The sequence below is a fragment of the Heterodontus francisci genome, chromosome 12 (assembly GCF_036365525.1).
Source record: "Heterodontus francisci isolate sHetFra1 chromosome 12, sHetFra1.hap1, whole genome shotgun sequence".
Taxonomy (NCBI): Eukaryota; Metazoa; Chordata; class Chondrichthyes; order Heterodontiformes; family Heterodontidae; genus Heterodontus; species Heterodontus francisci.
In genome coordinates, this window is record NC_090382.1 from 51,481,508 (window position 1) to 51,506,436 (window position 24,929).

The 24,929-nt window shown below is 43.3% G+C and overlaps 1 protein-coding gene across 2 annotated transcripts in view; it reads left to right on the forward strand.

The window, feature by feature from the left end:
• The first annotated feature begins 5,263 nt into the window (after nucleotides 1-5,263).
• Nucleotides 5,264-24,929, forward strand: part of stk10 (serine/threonine kinase 10) — a 112,589-nt gene continuing 92,923 nt past the window's right edge. For both annotated transcript variants that reach the window (XM_068043407.1, XM_068043408.1), the window contains exon 1: nucleotides 5,264-5,751. In XM_068043407.1, coding sequence (XP_067899508.1) covers nucleotides 5,596-5,751 — 156 coding nt within the window. In that variant the 5' untranslated portion in view covers nucleotides 5,264-5,595. The remainder of the gene's footprint in view (nucleotides 5,752-24,929) is intronic.

The following is a 24,929-nucleotide window of genomic DNA, read 5'->3' on the forward strand; positions in this document are numbered from 1 at the left end:
ACACTTCTATGACAACATATTTTGGAGTTGTGTAAAGCAGTTCTTATGTCTAGGGTTGCTATATAGCCATAACATGAGATAAGGAGATAGAACCACCCTTAAGCAGAGTGCAGTGAGAAGTGTAATTTGTGTAAATGTTGCTTGAAGAGGGTGAGGAGTGTGCTAGTGTCCAAGGTGTACAAAAATGTAAGGGAAAGTATGGTCATTGCTTTCTGAGAACTGACCATGCCATCGTAATTCTTGCAGCACTGCTCTGCAGTCCTTGGGGTGAGAGAGTTGGTGCTCAGTATCAACTCCCACCAGTTTGCATGAGTGACAGTCCTGGCAGCTTTCGTGAAATGCACACCCAGGAGTCTGTTCCTCCAGTCTTCAATCTCATTGTGTAGGGCTTGGAGGGCAACATCACTGAAGTTCTGAATTCTTGTCATTGATGCTTTTGTTTTTGTCCTTCACCCTCTGGACATAAATGGCAATAAGTGGTTATAATTCTGTCCATGTGTAATCAACATTTTGGTAAGACCTGCAATAAAAGAGTGAAGCACTGATCCCGTCTTAGCTGCTAACTGCAGCTGGACTCTGCTTTTAATCGACTGCACAGAGGTTTCCTTGTGGTTCAGCTGCTTATGCCTGTTTTACACCAATTCTTGCATCCTTGCATATTAAATAAACTTGCTCTGGAACCTTGTAATTCCTTCTGTTGCTGACTGGTGGACTCAATAATATCTTGAAGGGGCAATAGCAGTGTATATCAATCACATCAAGGAAATTCTAGGCACTTAAGTTATAACATGTAAACTGGTCATTCTGCCCACCCAATTGTGCCAATATTTACCCTTCACATCCAAGCTCTGATTTTTGGGCGGCATAACCAGCTGTCCTTAAAGTGGACAGCTCACAAATATTAATCACAAGAAATGCTGGAACCACTCAGCAGGTCTGGCAGCATCTGTGAAAAGAGAAGCAGAGTTAACGTTTCGGGTCAGTGACCCTTCTTCGGAACTGACAAATATTAGACAAGTCACAGGTTATAACTAGGTGAGGTGGGGGTGGGGCAAGAGATAACAAAGGAGGTCGAGATTGGACCAAGCCACATAGCTGACCAAAAGGTCACGGAGCAAAGGCAAACAATATGTTAATGGTATGTTGAAAGACAAAGCATTAGTACAGATTAGGTGTTAATACACTGAATATTGAACAGCAGCAAGTGCAAACCTGAAAAAAAAACAGTGGGTAAGCAAACTGAACAAACTAAGATGAAATGAAATAAATGCAAAAAAAAAAGATTGTAAAAAATGTAAAAAAGAATGAAAAAAAAAAGGAAGAAAAAATAACTAAAAATGAAAGTAAAATGGGGGGCTGTCGTGCTCTGAAATTATTGAACTCAATTTTCAGTCCGGCAGGCTGTAGTGTGCCTAATCGGTAGATGAGATGCTGTTCCTCGAGCTTGCGTTGATGTTCACTGGAACACTGCAGCAATCCCAGGACAGAGATGTGAGCATGAGAGCAGGGGGAGTGTTGAAATGGCAAGCAACCGGAAGCTCAGGGTCCTGCTTGCGGACTGAGCGGAGATGTTCCGCAAAGCGGTCACCCAGTCTGCGCTTGGTCTCCCCAATGTAGAGGAGACCACACTGTGAGCAGTGAATACAGTATACTACATTGAAAGAAGTACAAGTAAATCGCTGCTTCACCTGAAAGGAGTGTTTGGGGCCTGGGATAGTGAGGAGAGAGGAGGTAAATGGGCAGGTATTACACCTCCTGCGATTGCAGGGGAAGGTGCCATGGGACGGGGACGAGGTGGTGGGGGTAATGGAGGAGTGGACCAGGGTGTCGCGGAGGGAACGATCCCTTCGGAATGCTGACAGGGGAAGGGAGGGGAAGATGCGACTGGTAGTGGCATCACGCTGGAGGTGGCGGAAATGGCGGAGGATGATCGTTTGGATATGGAGGCTGATGGGGTGAAAAGTGAGGACAAGGGGAACCCTGTCACGGTTCTGGGAGGGAGGGGAAGGGGTGAGGGTAGAGGTGCGGGGAATGGGCCGGACACGGTTGAGGGCCCTGTCAACCACAGTGGGGGGAAATCCTCGGTTGAGGAAAAAGGTCATATCAGAAGCACCGTCATGGAAGGTAGCATCATCAGAGCAGATGCGTCGGAGACAGAGAAACTGGGAGAATGGAATGGAGTCCTTGCAGGAGGTAGGGTGTGAAGAAGTGTAGTCGAGGTAGCTGTGGGAGTCGGTGGGCTTATAATGGATATTAGTAGACAACCTATCCCCAGAGATGGAGACAGAGAAGTCGAGGAAGGGAAGGGAAGTGTCAGAGATGGACCATGTAAAGGTGATAGAAGGGTGGAAATTGGAAGCAAAGTTGATAAAGTTTTCCAGTTCGGGGCGGGAGCAGGAAACGGCACCGATACAGTCATCAATGTACCGGAAAAAGAGTTGGGGGAGGGGGCCTGAGTAGGACTGGAACAAAGAATGCTCGACATATCCCACAAAAAGACAGGCATAACTAGGACCCATGCGGGTACCCATAGCGACACCTTTTACTTGAAGGAAGTGCGTGGAGTTGAAGGAGAAGTTGTTCAATGTGAGAGCAAGTTCAGCCAGGCGGAGGAGGGTGGTGGTGGATGGGGACTGGTCGGGCCTCTGTTCCAGGAAGAAGCAGAGAGCCCTCAAACCATCCTGGTGGGGAATGGAGGTGTAGAGCGATTGGACGTCCATAGTGAAGAGGGGACTCAGGCCCCCTCCCCCAACTCTTTTTCCGTAACATTGATGACTGTATCGGTGCCGTTTCCTGCTCCCGCCCCGAACTGGAAAACTTTATCAACTTTGCTTCCAATTTCCACCCTTCTATCACCTTTACATGGTCCATCTCTGACACTTCCCTTCCCTTCCTCGACTTCTCTGTCTCCATCTCTGGGGATAGGTTGTCTACTAATATCCATTATAAGCCCACCGACTCCCACAGCTACCTCGACTACACTTCTTCTCACCCTACCTCCTGTAAGGACTCCATTCCATTCTCCCAGTTTCTCCGTCTCCGACGCATCTGCTCTGATGATGCTACTTTCCATGACGGTGCTTCTGATGTGACCTCCTTTTTCCTCAACCGAGGATTTCCCCCCACTGTGGTTGACAGGGCCCTCAACCGTGTCCGGCCCATTCCCCGCACCTCTACCCTCACCCCTTCCCCTCCCTCCCAGAACCGTGACAGGGTTCCCCTTGTCCTCACTTTTCACCCCATCAGCCTCCATATCCAAACGATCATCCTCCACCATTTCCGCCACCTCCAGCATGATGCCACTAGCAGTCGCATCTTCCCCTCCCTTCCCCTGTCAGCATTCTGAAGGGATCGTTCCCTCCGCGACACCCTGGTCCACTCCTCCATTACCCCTACCACCTCGTCCCCGTCCCATGGCACCTTCCCCTGCAATCGCAGGAGGTGTAATACCTGCCCATTTACCTCCTCTCTCCTCACTATCCCAGGCCCCAAACACTCCTTTCAGGTGAAGCAGCGATTTACTTGTACTTCTTTCAATGTAGTATACTGTATTCACTGCTCACAGTGTGGTCTCCTCTACATTGGGGAGACCAAGCGCAGACTGGGTGACCGCTTTGCGGAACATCTCCGCTCAGTCCGCAAGCAGGACCCTGAGCTTCCGGTTGCTTGCCATTTCAACACTCCCCCCTGCTCTCATGCTCACATCTCTCTCCTGGGATTGCTGCAGTGTTCCAGTGAACATCAACGCAAGCTCGAGGAACAGCATCTCATCTACCGATTAGGCACACTACAGCCTGCCGGACTGAACATTGAGTTCAATAATTTCAGAGCATGACAGCCCCCCATTTTACTTTCATTTTTAGTTATTTTTTCTTCCTTTTTTTAACATTCTTTTTTACATTTTTTACAATCTTTTTTTTTTGCATTTATTTCATTTCATCTTAGTTTGTTCAGTTTGCTTACCCACTGTTTTTTTTCAGGTTTGCACTTGCTGCTGTTCAATATTCAGTGTATTAATACCTAATCTGTACTAATGCTTTGTCTTTCAACACACCATTAACATATTGTTTGCCTTTGCTCCGTGACCTTTTGGTCAGCTATGTGGCCTGGTCCAATCTCGACCTCCTTTGTTATCTCTTGCCCCACCCCCACCTCACCTAGTTATAACCTGTGACTTTTCTAATATTTGTCAGTTCCGAAGAAGGGTCACTGACCCGAAACGTTAACTCTGCTTCTCTTTTCACAGATGCTGCCAGACCTGCTGAGTGGTTCCAGCATTTCTTGTTTTTGTTTCAGATTTCCAGCATCCGCAGTATTTTGCTTTTATCACAAATATTAATAATGGATTATGTATCCAGTGGTGGATTCAGGTTGTGATATACTTAAAGCATATTAGTGGACACTTAGAGATCCTTTTCCAAGGTTATCCACTTTGGTGTAAGGCCTCAGAACAGTAGACAGCAACCAGAAGTTTGCAGTAATATAAAAGCCAAATACTACAGATGCTGGAAATCTGAAATAAAAACAAGAAATGCTGGAAATATTCCGCAGGTCTGGCAGCATCTCTGGAGACAAACCCAGAGGTTTGCAGTGCCCCTCCCTCAGTTGTTATTTCTGGATCTATTCTTGAACACTTCCAATGCTTGACCATCAAGCACCCAAACACTGATTGCAACAACTTAGATTTATATAATGCTTTAACGCAGTAATGGATCCCGAGGCGCTTCACAGGAGTGTCATCAAGCAAAATTCACTTCACTCAGTGAAGAAAATAAACAAGAGTGCTGAAAGAAAACGAAGGAAACACGCAATGTGTTGAAGCAGCGTACAAGCCATCAACCTTTAATTACTGGAGAGTGAAGGAGAACTCTGAAGATTAGTAACTCCCACCACCATTACTCCCGTAGATCATGGCGTTGTGAATGAACATATTGCAATTATGTCTCATGACCAACATGTAACATCACTCTTCCTGTAATTGTTACAACTTGTTACTGGGAGCTAAGCATTCAAAACTGCAACGCCCTGAGTTCGCCGACAATGGGCTGGGGGGCGGGGTTGGCTATAATGGACGTCAAAACGGACCAATCGACAGTCAGCAATGAAGTTTGACGTTCGCGAACAGTGCGGGGCAGGCGGCCGTGGACCAATGGACGCAAACCGGGTGCGGAGCCGACAAGAGCGGGCCAATGGGCACGGAACAGGGGGGGGCGGGGCGGACGTCCGCGGACCAATGGACGCTGAGCTGGGGTCGGGGCCGGCGGAGTTTATTTCAAGTGATACAAAGTTTTGAGGAAGCTGGCAGGTGGATGGAGCATAAGTTGTAGGTACCGGGCGGAAGCTAACTTTCAGCTCGTTCTTTAGGAACTTTGTAAGGTGCAGTTGGTAACTTTCTGATTGAGTTAAACACTTGCAGGAGGTTTGAAGAGGATGGACCGTGTACCCTGACTGGGATAGTGAGGAGGAGGAGGCTCCCCGGGAGGGAAAGCTCCCTGGGCTGAGGAGGAGGAGGAGGATTCACTGCCACAGATTGCCTGCCGGCTTCCTGTCCTCTTGTGTGCCGCTGATCCTCGTGTCTCTCTTTCCGGCCGAGGGATGGCTTTCGCTAATTTCAGGCGGATTTTGAGACTTTCCACTTTTGAGAAGAAGAAATGCAAACAGTACGAGCACGTCCGCAGAGACTGCAACCCCGAGGAGAGCTGGCAACTGATCGGGGAGCTGGGCGATGGCGCCTTTGGCAAGGTTTATAAGGTGAGGCATTGAAGAGGGAACTTGCTTTGTTTGACATTGTTGAGCTTCTCCTCACTCTCTGCAGTCTGGGTGTCGGGGAGCAGAGGGTGTCTCTTTCATGTCACTCCAGTATTTAAACTTTACTGGCGGTCAAGGATATTGTTGCCGTCCATCTCAGTAGCTTCTTAATCACGACGGCTTTCTCCCTTTCCTTTCCACATCCTTTGAGGGGGTGGGGGAGCATTTGCGTGATACGTTAATATCGAGTTTTTTGTAAGTGTAATGCACGTGTTTATTTTCTGCGAAATAATCGAGTGTTAGCTTTTGGAGTGAGTGTGGGAGAGGTGAAAGTAGAAGTACACTTTTTTTTTTCCTGTTTTACGCTTTTTCATGTCCCTGACAATTTGATGGCGGAAGAGCCATTCTTTGTTTGGTATGCGGATTTTCATAACGACAGGAATATTTTGAAAATACTTTGCAAAATCTGGGTAACGATGTAGCTCTGTTTTGCTGGTAATTTTGAGGTCAATTTCCGGCTGACGCACCTAGTTGGTGTGAAATGTGGTCACCAAGTTCTCTCATTGCTGACGTATTCCTACTCTGATGTCTTTTGGGGAAAGTAATGTGGAGAATGGCTGAACCACATCTTATAAGTGGCGTGGAATTTCAAGAGACTCATATAGGTAAACCTCAGAGTAGAAATTAAAGTTCCTGTATGTTCTGGTTTGAGCTTCATGCCACCTTTGGTGTGGAACTAGCAGACATGAGCTATACTGCCAGATTCACATCGTGCTTTGACCAGACAGAACTGCTTACCAGTAATCTGATGTCACTTTTTATATTTGCATTTTCGTTCTCCTAATGTTGCTCTCTTCATATTTATCCTCAATTATTGGACTTCAGAGGTCTGCTGCATAACAGCCAAGACACAGTTGTTGTGTTCAACCACATTGGACCAACTCTCCTTGTTTACCTTGCACAGCAATAGGTGCCTCATTTCATAGCTTTGTGGATCTGCACTGTTACAATTCCCAGAAAGTCAGATTTATCTATTGGATGGTAGTCCTGAGTTCAAACTCCACTGCTGACTTTGGCAAATGATTTAGGCTGATGTTTTAGTGCAGTATGTTTCAAGGTGCAGTCTTTTGGATGAGATATTGAAGAGGCCTTGTCCACTTGACTTGGTGATTCAAGTGGGTGTAAAGCATCTGAAAGCACTATTCTTCTCTCAAATAAACACAGAGATTACCAATTCTTCATTTGCTGTGCGTAAATTGGCTGCTCAGTTTTACTACATAATTGACTGAACTTCAAAATAGTTAATTATGTTTGAAGTGCTTTGGGTCATCCTGAGAACACCATCCTTTACTTAAGGAGTATAACTGACGGTGGGAAGTAGTGAATCTGTTGACAGCTGCATTCTGTCAATGTAAAATTGCTTTCCCAAGAATTTCAAGACTTCATTTAACATTCAAAATTTTGTGAATGAAATTTAGGAATTTTTGCACTGATTGTAGTTAAACAGCGGCTGATCCGAAATCTGCCTGTCATATTGTTTGTCAAAATTTTATCTTGAAGATTTCACTTCTATATTTTGTGTTGCTGGGATGAACCTATGGGCTGGGCAACTGAGTGGTAGGATGTGGTTTTGTATCTCTCGTTGCCCCATATAGTGAATTCATGATCTATCATGTCATGAGCAGAAGAGCTGAGTTAATGTGGTGAAGCAGAAACCAGTAGGAAGGAGGCTATAAACATTTTGACCATGAGATTATGTTATGGAATACCAGTACATGAATATATAAAGCATTTTTGGAGCTATTTTAAATTAAACGCCTTTGCTGAAATACATTCAATTGAAAAACAAAAACTCAGTGAGAAAGATCCATCCATGGCTTACTGTGGAGGTTAATTATAGTATTAGATTAAAAGAGACTTATAATGTTGCAAAGAATGGTAGTAAGTCTGAGGATTGGGTGTGTTTTTGAAACTAGCAAAAAGCCTCAAAAAAGTTGATAAAAAGGGAACAAATCGAATATGAGAGTAAACTAACCAGGAATATAAAAACAGATTGTAAAAGCTTTAACAAGTATATAAAAAGGAAGAGAGGAGCTAAAGTAAATGTTGGTCCATTTAAGAAGCAGAGACAGGAGAACTTATGGGGAATGATGAAAGGGCAGAGACATTGAGCAAATATTTTGTGCCTATCTTCACAGCAGAAGACACAAGTTACATACCAGAAATAGAGGGTAACCTAGGGGCTAAGAAGAGTGAGGAAATTAAGGTAATTATATCAGCAGAGAAAAAGTAGTGGAGAAACTCTAGGAATGAAAAATCTGACAAATCCCAAGGACCTGATGGCCTACATTCTAGGGCTGTAAAAGAGATGGCTGCAGAGATGGTCGATGCACTGGCTATGATTTTCCAAAATTTGCTAGATTCTGGAATGGTCCCAGCAGATTGGAAGTTAGCAGATGTAACCCCGTTATTCAAGAAAGGAAGGAGAGAACACTACAGGCCAGTTAGCCTGACATCAGTTGTTGGGAAAGTGTTGAATCTATTATTAAAGAAGCCTTAACAATGCACTTAAAGAACAAAGAAAATTACAGCACAGGAACAGGCCCTTCGGCCCTCCAAGCCTGCGCCGATCCAGATCCTCTATCTAAACATGTTGCCTATTTTCTAAGGGTCTGTATCTCTTTGCTTCCTGCCCATTCATGTATCTGTCTAGATACATCTTAAAAGACGCTATCGTGTTCGCATCTACCACCTCCGCTGGCAACGCGTTCCAGGCACCCACCACCCTCTGCGTAAAGAACGTTCCACGCATATCCCCCCTAAACTTTTCCCCCCTCACTTAGAACTCGTGACCCCTAGTATTTGAATCCCCCACTCTGGGGGGAAAAAAGCTTCTTGCTATCCACCCTGTCAATACCTCTCATGATTTTGTACACCTCAATCAGGTCCCCCAAAGAAAAGCATAGTGTGATTGGAATATGTTAACATGGTTTTACGAAAATGGAATCCTGTTTGACAAATTTATTTGCATTTTTTGAGGATGTAACCAGTAGTGTAGATAAAGGGGAATCAGTAGATGTAGTATACTTGGATTTCCAAAAGGCATTCAATAAGATGCGGCACAAAAGGTTAATACACAAGATAAGGGCTCATTGAGTTGGGGTGATATATTAGCATGGATAGAGGATTGGTTAATGGACAGGAAGCAGAGAGTAGGGATAAATGGGGCATTTTCAAGTTGGTAAGCTGTGACTAGTGGACTGCCAAAAGGATCAGTGCTGGGGCTTTGGCTATTTACAATCTGTATTACTTCAATGAAGAGACAGAGAGTAATGCATCTAAGTTTGCTGATGAGAGAAAACTGGTTGGGAATGTAAGCAGTGAGGACACAGAGGCTGCAAAGAGGTATCGATAGGTTGTGTAATAAAAGCAAAATACTGCGGATGCTGGAAATCTGAAACAAAAACAAGAAATGCTGGAGTCACTCAGCAGGTCTGGCAGCATCTGTGGAAAGAGAAGCAGAGTTAACGTTTCGGGTCAGTGACCCTTCTTCGGAACTGGGTCTGAAGAAGGGTCACTGACCCGAAACGTTAACTCTGCTTCTCTTTCCATCGATAGGTTGTGAATGGGCAACAAGGTGGCAGATGGAGTATAATGTGGGGAAGTGTGAAGTTATTCACTTAGGTTGTAAGAATAGAAAAGCAGTACATTTTTTAAAAGGTGTGAAACATGTAAATGCTAATGTTCAGTGAGACTTGGGTGTACTAGTACAAGGAAAACAAAAGGTTAGCATGCAGGTACAGCAAGCAATTATGAAAGTAAATGGCATGTTGGCCTTTATTGCAAGGGGATTGGGGTACAAGAATAAAGACGTCTTGCTACAATTGTACAGGGCTTTGGTGAGACCGCACCTGGAATACTGTGTGCAATTTTAGTCTCCATATTTAAGGAACAATATACTTGCATTGGAGGCAGTGCAGCGGAGGTTCACTAGATTGGTCCCTGTGATGAGAGGATTGCCCTGTGCTGAAAGGCTGAATAAATTGGGTCTATATTCTCTGGAGTTTAGAAGAATGAGAGGTGATCTCATTGAATTATTCAAGATTATGAAGGGGCTTGACAGGGAAGATGCTGAGATGTTGTTTCGCCTGGCTGGGGAATCCAGAACAAAGGGGTGCAGTTTCAGGAAAAGGGGCCGATTATTTCGGGCTGAAATTTCTTCACTGAGTTGTGAATCTTCGAAGTTCTCTACCCCAGATGGTTGTGAAAATCATAGACCGATTTTTGGTGTTTCAGGGAATCAAAGGATAGAGGAAGTGGGTGGGAAAGTGAAGTTGAAGCCCAAGATCAGCCATGATCACATTGAATGGCAGAGCAGACTCAACAGGCCATATGATCATCTCCTGCGCCTGTTGCTTATGTTCTCATGTACTGCAGAGAGGAACTTCAGGTAAATGGTTTAAGCATTCAGAATCTGTTGGTGGTACAGATGCCTTGACCTAGCTGTGGAATGATATGTACATATATCTGGATTGGTGGAAAGGAAAAAATGTCAAGTCACTACGTGCAATGTACTGTTTTTAGGGTGTAGACGCTTTTTAGTTGAGAGCAATAGTGTGAGTTTTGTTGCTGTAAACTATTCTTACTGTGCCAATGGCTGATTAAAGTTATGTTGGCTTTAGCACATGTGTATTGCTATATGTAAATTAACCTGCAAGCAAGGCGGCTTCTATAGTAATTGGAAATTTAATTGTCTGTTGTAACTAAGAGTAAATTTATTTAAAAACTGCCTGTCGCATGTTCACTTAAGAATGGAATGACCACGTGAACTTAAGTGAACACAAAATGGGAACGTTTGCTAGATAAGTTTTAACATGCTTATAAAACATAGAATGGTTTGAGATTATCTGTTGGGATGGTTGGGGCTATGCCTCTGCTTGAAGTGGCATGTTATGATGTTGAAGTATTATGAGCCCTGAACATGCTCATAAGGCCGCATGCTATTGAAATGAAGTTTCATTTCAAGTTGAGGGTTTGTTAACAATCACCTGTTCATTGTACTATTTCATCGCTTGAAGCATGGAAAAGATAGTGGTGGTGAGTATATGGGACAACAGATGTTGGTATATTAAAGTTTAAATAATTAAGCTTGGTATTTGCATATCATAACTGAAGTTTCAGAGATGCTGTTTTACTGAGCCTTCCCTGGAGCATATTTTTGCCTAAGATATGGCCAGTTGTATCTAAGAGTGCTTACTAGGACTATTAGTACATTTTCCTTACTTCAGTTGATCTCCATAAAGAAGCTGTCAATTAACTATTCCCGCATTTGTTAATGTTGAATGTCCAATAAGTGTGGAGGTGTGGTCAGTTTCCTTTTTCTTTCCTTCATTAAAAGTGTATGATTCTGTGTCACCAGTCATATCAAACCTCCAAAGTACGTCATGACCCAAGAGACCATTTTTCATTTGAGTGTTGGTGAGCTATTTGACTGGGGGAGGTACTACAGACACATTGAACTCTGAATCATGTCGATGCATGGACTTTCCAGCAGGTAACTGGATGATCAGTAGCAGAAATGCTGGTGTTTTCTCATTCCTCCCCACTCTGCCCCCGGGCACCCCCCACCCCATCCCAAGCATAGAGATAGTGCAACCTCATTGTTGCATTGGCAGAGATCAGTCAATTCAGCACAGTGCAGTGTTTGAACTTGTGACTGAACTGGTCTGTATGGGTCACGGCAGCATGTGGTGCATGTACTCACTGGATTGTGCATGGAATCCTAGGGAGCAGCAAATAAGTTTCATAACCAGTTTCGTGCTATGCATTTTCCAAAAAATAATCAGCGAAGCTAATGGTAATTTGAACGTCATTGTCAAAACAATAGAAGTACAAGTTAAAGGAGGAAGTTATCATACTTTAGAGTAGTCGGTCAGGCCACGCCTTAAATAGTGCATCCAATGTGGTTGCTTTGAAACAAGAAAGATACTAGTGCTGAAGGCAGTACAGAGAATAGCCATGAGATTAATATAGAGGTGTAGGATTGTTAAGGGTATAGAAAATATTAGCCCAGAATATATCTAAACTGAGTGTGTACATAGGAACATAGGAGCAGGAGTAGGCCATTCAGCCCATTGAGCCTACTCTGCCATTCAATACCATCATGGCTGATTATCCACTTCAATGCCTTTTCCCCACATTATCCCCATTTCCCTTTATGTCATTGGTATTTAGAAATCTGTCAATCTCTGCTTTAAACATACTCTATGACTGAGCTTCCAGAGCCCTCTGGGGTAGAGAATTCCAAAGATTCATAACCCCCTGAGTAAAGAAATTTCTACTTATCTCTGTCCTAAGCTGTGTCCCCTGATTCTAGACTCCCCAACCAGCGGAAACATCTTAGCTGCATCTACCTAGTCTATCCCTTTAAGTATTTTGTAGGTTTCAATGAGATCACCTCTCATACTTTGAAACTCTCGAGAATACAGGCCCAGTTTCCCCAATCTCTCTTCATAGGACAGTCCTGCCATCCTGGGAATAAGTCTGGTGAACCTTTGTTGCACTCCCTCTGGCATTAGTATCCTTTCTAAGGTAAGGGGACCAAAACTGCACACACTACTCCAGGTGCGGTCTAACCACAGTTCTATACGTTTGAAGCAAGACTGCGCTATTCCTGTACTCCAATCCTCTTGTGATAAAGGCCAACATACCATTAGCCTTCCTAATTGTTTGCTGCACCTGCATGTTGGCTTTCAGTGACTTATTGACAAGGACAGCCAGATCCCTTTGTACATCTACACTTTTTCTAATCTCTTGCCATTTAAGAAATACTCTGCACGTCTGTTCCTCCTACCAAAGTGGATAACCTCATATTTTTCCACACATATTCCATCTGGCACGTTCTTGCCTACTCACTAAGCCTGTCCAAATCCCCTTGAAGCCGCTTTGCAGCTTCCTCACAATTCTTATTCCCACCTAGTTTTGTGTCATCTGCGAACTTGGAAATATTACATTTGGTCCCCACATCCAAATCCTTGATAGATATTGTGAATAGCTGGGCCTCAAGTACTGATCCTTGCGGTACTGCACGAGTCACAGCCTGACAACGCGAGAATGACCTGTTTATTCCTACTCTGTTTTCTGCCTGTTAACCAATCTTTAATCCATGCCAGTATATTGCCTCCTATCCCATGTGCTTTAATTTTGCTAACCAACCTCTTGTGGGGGACTTTATCGAAAGCCTTCTGGAAATCCAAGTATACTACGTCCACCAACTCCCTTTTATCAATTCCGTTAGTAACATCCTCAAAAGATACTCCAACAGGTTCATCAAACATGATTTCCCATTCATAAATTCATGTTGATTATGTAGAACTGGGAGACACAAGTTCAAACTAATAAAAAGTAATTTTAAGACTGGTTTCAGGAAATTCTTCAGAGTAATGCAAGTAAAAACACTGGAACCATTTAAGGCATGAATGGATGCTGGACGAATTAAAACTTACTAAATGGTCTTCCTCATCTGTAAATAGAGATTTTGAGTGTTTGTTAAACGCTCCTACTCCATCAAAATAGTTCCGTACTATACCTTGTGCAGCAAGAAATGCAGTTATCGAAACAAGCAATATTTCACTTTGTGGCTGAGTATACAGTGCAGATTATTCCTAGCTCTATTGTGAGCTGGTATCAGACACTGGTATCAGACCCACCGGCCGTCCATGTCTCCGTTATAAAGACGTCTGCAAACGCGACATGAAATCGTGTGACATTGATCACAAGTCGTGGGAGTCAGTTGCCAGCATTCGCCAGAGCTGGCGGGCAGCCATAAAGACAGGGCTAAATTGTGGCGAGTCGAAGAGACTTAGTAGTTGGCAGGAAAAAAGACAGAGGCGCAAGGGGAGAGCCAACTGTGCAACAGCCCCAACAGACAAATTTCTCTGCAGCACCTGTGGAAGAGCCTGTCACTCCAGAATTGGCCTTTATAGCCACTCCAGGCGCTGCTTCACAAACCACTGACCACCTCCAGGCGCGTATCCATTGTCTCTCGAGATAAGGAGGCCCAAAAGAAAAGAAGAAAAAAAAGAAAGAATTGTGAGCTTAAGTTAACTCTGAGGTTCCTACTGCAGTGACTGTGTTTCTCCCCATTTCAAGTTTAAAGTTTTTTTTTAAAGTTAACACTTGCCTATAGACCAATTGTTGGAGTACTGTGTGCAGTTTTGGGATCCACATTACAGAAAGGATGTTGATGGAATAGAGAGGGTATGGTGATGATTCAGTTAAGGTGCCTGCTTTGAGGGAATACAAATATGAAGAAAGACTTGGAAAATTGGGGCTGTTTTTGTTAGAGCAGAGGGGATTACGGGTGATTTGTTAGAGGCATTTAAAATCATGAACTGATGGAACAGCATAGATGGGAAGACTACTTTCAGTGATTGAGAGGTCTAGAATAAGATTGAATATAAAAGATTTAGGACAGGCAGGAAAATTTGTTGTTACACAGAAGGTAATGAAGCTGTAGAATAAAATACTGGAGTTAGTGATGAAGCGGAGGTCATGCCAACATTTAAGAATAGGTTAGGTAGGTGGTTGAAAGAATAAAGTACATTTCACAGCGTATCCACGCTATCTTAAGTTCTCTTGCATTTTGTTGGAGTATCAGTGTTTCTATTGAGGTGGGTGTAACAGAAAACGCTTCCCTTCATTTTTGAGAGTTCAACAGTAACCTAATACCTTTGAATGAGACAAGTTGGTTGCCAATTAAGTGAGACAGATTGCAAAGGCAGTTTGGTTGAATTTGATTGAGTTTAGTATAAAACAGAACTTCCAGTTTGAATAGCTAGAAGACTATTGTCTGTCATTCTTTCATCCTGTTGACTTCTGACCTGGTTATTCTGCATCACTGGCAATGCTGGGTTGCAGTATATGCACCCCATACGAAATTGAACTTCGAACTGATAATTTTAAATAGAGGCAGCAGTGATTCTTTGTAGGTTTAATACATAATTTAGTATGATTTATTACACCACCTTGTTTAGCAATATGTAGATTGGTTCCACAGAAGAGGGATTGCAGTTACATGGATAGACTGGAGAAGCTGGGGTGGTTCTCTTTAGAGCAGCAAAGGCTAAGGAGAGATTTGACAGATTTATTTACTCCATCTAAACCGTTTATGATTTTAGAGAAACTATTTCCAGTGGCCTGCAGATTTAAGATAATTGGCAAAAGAACCAGAGGCGACATGAAGAGCTTTTTTATGCACTGAGTGGTTAGGATCTGGAATGCACTGCCTGATAGGGTGGTGGATACAGATTTACCAGTAACCTTCAAAAGAGAATTGGATAAAAATAATTGGAGGAAAAAAAAAGCAGGAATATGGGGAAAAGCGGGGTAGTGGGACTAACTGGTTTGCCCTACGAAAGAACCAGCATGGGCTGAATGGTCTCCTTCTGTGCTGTATTATTCTCTGTTTCTAATGTGTGCAGCTTAATTCTCATGCTGGCTATAAATGTAACTACAAAAGGATTTTCTCAAAAAAATTCTTACCTTTTTCAACCCGACAGCTGTTATCGAGGATGCATGTTGAGAGACCATTCTGTTTGCTCTGTGTGGCGGATGAACATTGAATGTGCGTCTGCATCACAGATTATCCATTCACAATTAGTCCTCCGTTTGCATCTGTAATAAGAGATTGTGGGTTTAAAGTACAGTATTTAAACTGTCAGAATCACTTCTATCAAAGAGAATATCAATATAATTGCATCCTGCCAGTGCCTTAAGTGAAACAAATGCTACCTGAACAGTTGCCATTTAAATCTGAGTATTGATAAACACATTAGTATAAGGAGTTTCTGTAAGGTCAGACAGAATGCCGAATAACAAATGATGTGCTTTGCACATCGCTCATGTGTTTGAATTAACTGTAGGTCAGTGTAGAAAGACTAACTTCTTCAATCCCTGTTAATTAGTAGCTAAACTGATAGTTGGAAGTGCTTTCAAGTTTAAAATCTTCAAAGACATTGTGCTTTGGTTTAACATTTCAAAAGCACATTTATTGGTCTCCTGCCTAGTGTCCAGTAATGCTGCAATAATCTGCGCAATCCATATTAAATAAGTAATTAATTGTTCTTCTCGTGGTTCGTTTGGTGAGTTACTGAGCCGTAGAGACTGGGAAGCTCCCAAGTTTGATTATTTGCTCAGTTAACTGATTGACTTCTGTAGTCCTGAGACAGGGGGTGGGGGTTTGGTGTAGTGCGAGGGTTTGTGGAGTGTTTATGGATTTGGATATGGATTGGTATCTAAAAACCCCTGTTGGAAGCACTCCCTCCATGGAGTAGAAGCTTGCTGATGTTCATAGTCTGGGTTTGCCAATGAAAAATTGCCATTTTCGTGAGGTACCAAAGAGAAACTGAGGGCTGGATCTTGTTGTCCCCCAGGCGTCTGGTTCCGTGGCGGGGGTGGGGGACCTGAAGATGGCTCTGGATGAGGCCCGCCACAGAGCCCGACGCCGTGAAGGCCCAGTCCGATCCTCCCAGCGGCAGCAAGGCTCTGTGGTGGCCCCCCTGCCAGTGGGTGATGGGACCACAATTAAAAAATTCAAATCAATAAAATGAATCTTACAGAAACTTCTTATACTAATGTGTTTATCAATACTCAGATTTAAATGAACCTTGAGGGCTGCCATGATTTTCGGCGCAGTGACTGGCGCTCCCGCGCCTTTAAATCCCCATCTGGGGAAAGGTGACAGCACTGGTGGGGCGGGGCGAGGAGGTACGACTTTCGGTGCTGGGGGTGGGGGTGGCTGGGTCAAATAACTGTAATGGATGCAGGGGATGGTGAGAAGTGTTGAACTGTAAACTTTGTGCAGTTTGGAGGGGAAGGTCAGATGTTAAAGAAGTGTTTTGGAGGTGTGGGGGGGGCGGGCAAATAGTTAAAATAATTGTTATTGGGGGGATGGGAAAGGGGCGTTAGAAATTTATTTATTTAATTTTGGGGGATTTTGTCTTTAAAAATGTAAATTAGGCGGCAGGGCTGGCTGCCATTTAAAAATCTGGGACGGACTGCGGGCTTTTAAAATCCAGTCCTGAGTCTTGTGGAACCAGTCCTCAGCAAGTATTCAACACTTCATATGTGAAATGGTGGTCTTCCAGTAGCTTGTTTAATTTGTCAGTTATAGGCTGAAGCAAAGGATCTCTTCCAAAATTTTTCCTAAAACCAATTATAAGTGCCCAGTTGAGCTGTAGGTTTGGAAAATATTACGAAGACACTGTACACGATGAGAATTAAGGCAACTGACCTTTTTTAAAAAATATTGTTTGATTGACATGGTTGTGCCCACTAGTCAAGTACATGTTTGCATGGTGAGCGGGTATCCGGTGCTTAAGCTTGACAAGTGTTTTTCATAACTATGCAATTATTAGAAGTAAACATGTTGAGGATTTAAAATGATTAACAAATTTATTTTCCCTAATTTTAAATGTGTCATTGGGAAAGAAAATGTCTTTCTCCCATCTTATTTATCAATGAGAACCTCAACTTGTTTGATGGGGGTGGGATGGGGTCTGGGAAATGGTCTTCGAAGCTGGGGTAGGTAAGTCAGAGACCTATCAAACATCGGAAATACGGTGAAGACAGATTCCTAATTGGGAAGCCACGTTACCTTGTTTCACTTGTAAGGTTGTATTTTTTTGTACATTTCACATTATTCTGGGCTATTCTAAGTTTCGGTTCCAAATACCTGTGATGGATGTTTATTGCTAATTATCAGGACTACATGTGTACAGTTTTATCTTTGCATTCATTTTGAATATAATACACTTGTCCTGTTAATCCAAGTTTGCCTTGTCTATTCCAGCGCAATCCTGGACGACCTCCCACATTCTACCCTCTCTAAACTTGAGGTGATGCAAAATTCATCTGTCCATGTCACTACTCGCACCAAGTCCGACTTATCCATCACTGCTCTTCTGTCCAATGTTGGCTCCTGGTTGAGCAATTCTTCAATTTTAAATTCTCAGCCTTGTCTTCCGGTCTTCCATAACCTTGCCCCTTCCAATTTCTGCAATCTCCTCCAGCCCCATATATCTGCACTCTTCTAATTCTGAACTCTTGAGTATCCCCAGTTTTAATTGTTCTACAGTTGCTGGCTGTGCCTTTATCTGCCAAGACCTAAGCTCTGGAATTCCCTCCCTAAGCTTCTCTGCCTCTGTTCCCTTCTTTAAGATGCTTCTTAATGCCTACCTCTTAACTAGGTTTTTGGCCATCTACCTCTAATACCTCCTTAAGTGACTCGGTGTCAAATTTTGCTTTGTAACGCTCCTGTAAAGTATGTCGGGATGTCTTACTGTATAGCCCATTTAATATAAATGGTCTTAGCATTGATCGGGTCTAAAATGTTTCAGTCTGGATATTGCTGGTTGTTTCCTTGTTGGGCAGCACCTGACTTTTCCCCTTTTCTCCCAATGGTATGGTTGTGAATTTGTTGTATGGGGGAAATGATAGGCGCAGTTAGGATTGCATTCTTGTATTCTGTGCTGTTGCTGTTGATCCATTTTCATCTAGTGATTCCTCTTAGGCTGAAGTACCTCATAATATTGGCTCAGGCTCAATAGCGGGATCACCCGATCCCACTCCACTGTTGATATTTCTCTTGCTCACCAATGAGGTGGTGAGAATAAAAGCAAAATACTGCAGATGCTGGAAATCTGAAATAAAAACAAGAAATGCTGGAATCACTCAGCAGGTCTGGCAGCATCTGTGAAAAGAGAAGCAGAGTTAACGTTTCGGGTCAGTGACCCTTCTTCGGAACTGACAAATATTAGAAAAGTCACAGATTATAAGCAAGTGAGGTGGGGGTGGGGCAAGAGATAACAAAGGAGGTCTAGATTGGACCAGACCACATAGCTGACCAAAAGGTCACGGAGCAAAGGCAAACAATATGTTAATGATGTGTTGAAAGACAAAGCATTAGTACAGATTAGGTGTTAATACACTGAATATTGAACAGCAAGTGCAAACCTGAAAAAAAACGGTGGGTAAGCAAACTGAACAAACTAAGATGAAATGAAATAAATGCAAAAAAAAAAGATTGTAAAAAAGAATGTTAAAAAAAAAAGGAAGAAAAAATAACTAAAAATGAAAGTAAAATGGGGGGCTGTCATGCTCTGAAATTATTGAACTCAATGTTCAGTCCGGCAGGCTGTAGTGTGCCTAATCGGTAGATGAGATGCTGTTCCTCGAGCTTGCGTTGATGTTCACTGGAACACTGCAGCAATCCCAGGACAGAGATGTGAGCATGAGAGCAGGGGGGAGTGTTGAAATGGCAAGCAACCGGAAGCTCAGGGTCCTGCTTGTGGACTGAGCGGAGATGTTCCGCAAAGCGGTCACCCAGTCTGCGCTTGGTCTCCCCAATGTAGAGGAGACCACACTGTGAGCAGCGAATACAGTATACTACATTGAAAGAAGTACAAGTAAATCGCTGCTTCACCTGAAAGGAGTGTTTGGGGCCTGGGATAGTGAGGAGAGAGGAGGTAAATGGGCAGGTATTACACCTCCTGCGATTGTAGGGGAAGGTGGTGAGAGTAGTTCAGTCTAATTACTCTGAAACCTAAATTGTATAATTTCTGCAAACTGTCTCAAATAACATTACTTTTATCTGAATATGAAAAATCTTCTATGTTTTACAATTGATAAAAGCTGCTCCAAATGTTCTAAGATGCTGCATTTCTATTTATTTTGGTTATGGACCCATAAAACAAGTTCTCATGTTATGAGTCATTAGTTGATGGAGTTCATGGGCTTATAAGGTAATTGGAAGCAATTTTTAACCTTGAGTCTGCCTTGGGGAATGTACTACATCCATTATGCTCTGAGATATTCTTAGAGAGCACTGTCTTAATCAGCATTGTATTGATCAGCTGTTGTGCCCATTTTTGAGTTTTCTTAAGGGAATTGCTTTATACAAAAAAAAAATAAGTTTAAACCTCCAGGCTCCTCTTCTCCATTAAACTCAACTTCTGCGTCTTTGATCCCAGGCCCTGAATTGCTGACCATCGCAACCCCTTTGGCTTTGCAAACTGCAGCCCTATCTGCAATCTCCCTTTCCTCTCCAGTCCTTGAATGTGTTGTGTCTCAAATCTTTTCTGATCTTTCCTGCAGTTCCATGTTTGAATCTCTCCCTAATCAGGTTTCCACACTGAAACAGCCCTAATCCAAGTCACAACCATAGAATCATAGAAAAATTACAGCACACAAGGAGGCCATTCAGCCCATCGTGTCTGCGCCGTCCGAAAAAACTAACCGCCTAATTGAATCCCACCTTCCAGCACCTGATCTGTAACCTTGCAGGTTACAGCACTTCAGGTGCATATCCAGGTACCTTTTAAAAGAATTGAGGGTTTCTGCCTCGACCCCTGTTCCTGATAGTGAATTCCAGACACCCAACATCCTCTGGGTTAAAAAGTTTTTCCTCATGTCTCCTCTAATCCTTCTACCAATCACCTTAAATCTGTGCCTCCGGTAATTGCCCCCTCCGCTAGGGGAAGCAGGTCTTTCCTGTCTACTCTAACTAGGCCCCTTAATTAAGTCACTCTTCAGCTTCCTCTGTTCTAAGGAAAACAACCCTAGCCTATCCAATCTTTCCTCATAGCTGCAACTTTCAATCCCTGGCAACATTCCTGTAAATCTCCTCTGTACTCTCTCCAGAACAATCCTTTCTGTAATGTGGTGACCAGAACTGTACGCAGTACTCCAACTGTGGCCTAACCAGCATTTGATACAGTTCCAGCATTACATCCCTGCTTTTGTATCCTATACCTCGGCCAATAAAGGAAAGCATTCCATATACCACCTTCGCCACTCTGTCTACCTGTCCTGCCACCTTCAGGGACCTGTGGACATGCACTCCAAGGGCTCTCACTGCTTCTACCCATCTCAATATCCTCCCGTTTATTGTGTATTCCTTCACTTTGTTTGCCCTCCCCGAATGCATTACCTCACACTTCTCTGGATTGAATTCCATTTGCCACTTCTTCACCCACTTAACCAAACCATTGATATCATTCTGGAGTCTACAGCTATCTTCTTCACTATCAACTACATGGCCAACTTTTGTGTCATCAGCAAATTTCCCAATCGTGCCTTCCACATTTAAGTCCAAATCATTAGTATATGCCACAAACAGCAAGAGACCCAACACAGCCCTGTGGAATGCCATTGGAAACCGCTTTTCATTCGCAAAAACATCTGTCGACTATTGCCCTTTGTTTCCTGTCACTGAGCCAGTTTTGGATCCAACCTGCCACATTTCCCTGTATCCCATGGGCTTTCATTTTACTGACCAGTCTGCCATCTGGGACCTTGTCAGATATCTTACTAGAATCCATGTAGACCACATCCACTGCACTTCCCTTATCAATCTTCCTTGTTACTTCCTCAAAAAACTCAATCAAGTTAGTAAGACATGACCTTACCTTAACAAATCCATGCTGACTATTCCTGATTAATCTGTGCCTTTCTAAGTGGCAGTTTATCCTGTCTCTCCAAATTGAAGGTGTCATCCTCTGTGACCATAGTGCATTTTCCCTCCTCATCCTCTGTTATCTTGGCACTGTGGACCACACTTTCCCTCTTTGAATCTCCTATTCCATTGCCCATCATAGTGGACTCTTACCTATTAAATTATAGCTGGGGCATCTCCAGGAATGGCTTCTTTTCTTGCCATTATCTCTGAAGTTCCCCAACAACCTTTGGCTCCCTCCTTTTCCTTATCTATATGCTGTCCCTTGGCTACATCGTCTACAGACGTGGATCAATTTCCACTGGTACGCTAATAACACCCAACTTTACCTCTCCGCTAACTCTCTCGATCCTTCCACTGTCTCTGTTGTCAAACTGTTTGTCCAACATGCAGTCTTGAATAAGCTGCAATTTCCTTTAGTTTAACATTGGAAATAACAAAACCATCATTTTTATGTGTAACCTCCTCCAGCCCTATAATTCTATGTCCCTCTCTGTCCCGTGCCCCCAAATTTGGGCTTTGAGGATGTCAGATATGGTACTTGTTTTTGCCTGCATTCAGTGCCTGTATTTAAAGTAGCTCTGATTGTTTAGAGGTCAGAATATGTATAGCATGGACTGTCTGGGGCAATATTTGTATGAATTCTAACTGGAAATCTTCTGCCAAACAGATGCTTCATTGTTAAAAATGAAGCTATTTCTAAATTTAGCTGATCTAGTGTGAAGATCTGACTGTGACAAATCAGTGAATTCACTACATGGAGACCTCTTGATACTCAAAATTTGAAGAAAAAGTTAAAGTTTAGAATTTCAGTGTTGGAGAACAGTAGTAACAAATTTTCTAAACTACCTTGCACGTCCGTAACTGCTGGTATGAATTGTCTCTCCCAACTGTGGGATTTATTGTACTGTCTTCTTTGGCCTCTTAGGGCGGCGCAGTGGTTAGCACCGCAGCCTAACAGCTCCAGCGACCCGGGTTCAATTCTGGGTACTGCCTGTGTGGAGTTTGCAAGTTCTCCCTGTGTCTGCGTGGATTTTCTCCGGGTGCTCCGGTTTCCTCCCACAAGCCAAAAGATTTGCAGTTTGGTAGGTAAATTGGCCATTATAAATTGCCCCTAGTATAGGTAGGTGATGGGGAAATATAGTGACAGGTGGGGATGTGGTAGGAATATGGGATTAGTGTAGGATTAGTATATATGGGTGGTTGAGTGTCGGCACAGACTCGGTGGGCCGAAGGGCCTGTTTCAGTGCTGTATCTCTAAACTAAACTAAACTTATCTCGAGAGACAATGGGTAAGCACCTGGAGGTGGTCAGTGGTGTGTGGAGCAGCGCCTGGAGTGGCCATAAAGGCCAATTCTAGAGTGACAGGCCCTTTCACAGGTGCTGCAGAAATATTTTTTTGTCGGGGCTGTTGCACAGTTGGCTCTCCCCTTGCGCTTTTGTCTTTTTTCCTGCCAACTGCTAAGTCTCTTGGACTCACCACACTTTAGTCCCGCCTTTATGGCTGCCCGCCAGCTCTGGTGATCGCTGGCAACTGACTCCCACGACTTGTGATCAATGTCACAGGACTTCATGTCACGTTTGCAGACGTCTTTAAAGTGGAGACATGGACGGCCGGTGGGTCTGATACCAGTGGCAAGCTCGCTGTACAATGTGTCTTTGGGGATCCTGCCATCTTCCATGCTGCTCACATGGCCAAGCCACCTCAAGCGCCGCTGACTCAGTAGTGTGTATAAGCTGGGGATGTTGGCCACCTCGAGGACTTCTGTGTTGGAGATATGGTCCTGCCACCTGATGCCAAGTATTCTCCGGAGGCAGCGAAGATGGAATGAATTGAGACGTCGCTCTTGGCTGACGTATGTTGTCCAGGCCTCGCTGCCATAGAGCAAGGTACTGAGGACACAGGCTTGATACACTCGGACTTTTGTGTTCCCTGTCAGTGCGCCATTTTCCCACACTCTCTTGGCCAGTCTGTACTGTAGTGCTATTATAAAATCTCTTTTAATTTTGTCATATCTTTTAACAAGTTTCTGTTGGATCTTCCTTGGCTCTTTTTTGTGTTCACTCATTTAATTGGCTTTTGATTATGATGTTTAATTTCGTGATTCAAAATGGTGATTCAATCTGACCCTCATTTAATCTTTCTAAACCTGGTTCTCTATAACTGGTGAGAAAGAAGGCAGATTAGAGGAAGAATTGTGAAAAACAGAAAATGAAGCCAACTCAATTTTCCAGCTGAAACTGTTTACATCTTAAATGCAGTCACACAAATGATAAGTAGTAGTTTGATATTTTAAATTGTTAAAGTGCAGTTTAATAATGTTTGGCTGAAATTTTGATGCATGCACTTTTTAAAAATTAATTTGTGGTATGTGGGCATCCCTGGCCAGGCCAGTATTTATTGCACATCCCTACTTGCAATTGAGAGGGTGGTGAAGTCATTTCAGAGGGTAGTTAAGAAGTACACCACACTGCTGTGGGAATGGAATTAAATGTAGAACATGAGTGAACCAGATGGGTTCTTGGAGCCTTTTGGTAGTTTCATGGTCACCATTACAGATGCTATCTTTTTTTAAATTTCCAGATTGATTTAATTAATTGAGTTTAAGTTCCCCAGCTGCAATAGTGGGATTTGAACTCTTCTCTAGATTAGTCTAGTCCTTTGAATTACTGGTCCAGTAACATAAGCGGTATGCTACCGTAACCTATGATTTTGGGATTGCATGTTATAAAGCCAAATTAATCCAATTTAACGCTTCCTTGGAACTTTAGAACGTTGGATATCACCATGAAGACTATTAGGTCTGTGTGCATGTTTAAAATAACAATATTGAAAATGCTGGTCCCTTTAATTAAACGGGTGTCATTTCAGTGTTAATAGAAAGCAGGTGATGCTCACTATAGTTTTGCATTTAAGGGCTGAGTTTTCGCCCAGTGGGGGCGTTGCATCTGGACAAAGTTAGTCCAGAAGGGAAGAGTGGGAACTGATACTTGGACTGAACTATGAATTGAGAATAAAATAGTTGTGGATCAGAGACTGTCATTGGCTTCCTCATTTTGGTGAATGGACATCTGCCTGTTTAACACAAAATACTAGCACCATGCTTTGCAGAAACACCTGGAATAAATTAGAAGTCAGTTAATGGTGAGGTCAGCTGCACTGCATAAAGGTAAATATGGGAGAGGAGCATAATTAGGCTTCCTAGCATAAAAGAAGACTTTACATTTCCATCTGTCTTGCAGTGCCATTTCCTGGGAATAGATTCCCTCTCAGCTATGGCCACTGCAGCTGTTCAGTCTTGATTTGAAGTGGAAAGAGAAAGAAAAGCAAATGGAGAAAGGCACTTGGAGGCAGTGGATTGCTGTTTGAACACCATTTCCTAGCAGCCAGTTATATAATTTAGAAATTTATAGACCAGAGATGACCTAGCTTTATGTCTTTGTGGCCTGCATAATGTCCTTGTTCGGTTGCTCTCTCCCTGTCTCTCCAGCCCACATTCCACCCCCCCACCATCTCTCTCGCCTAATCTAGGGCTGCTCACCAGAACAGTGTAGTTCCCACTTTTCCCAGTCTGTTAACTCAGCGCAGGTCAGTGGTGCCACCTGGGCCCTTCTAGTTATGTGTCACTATGCTGCACCTATCTACTTATTTTTCAGTATAGACCAA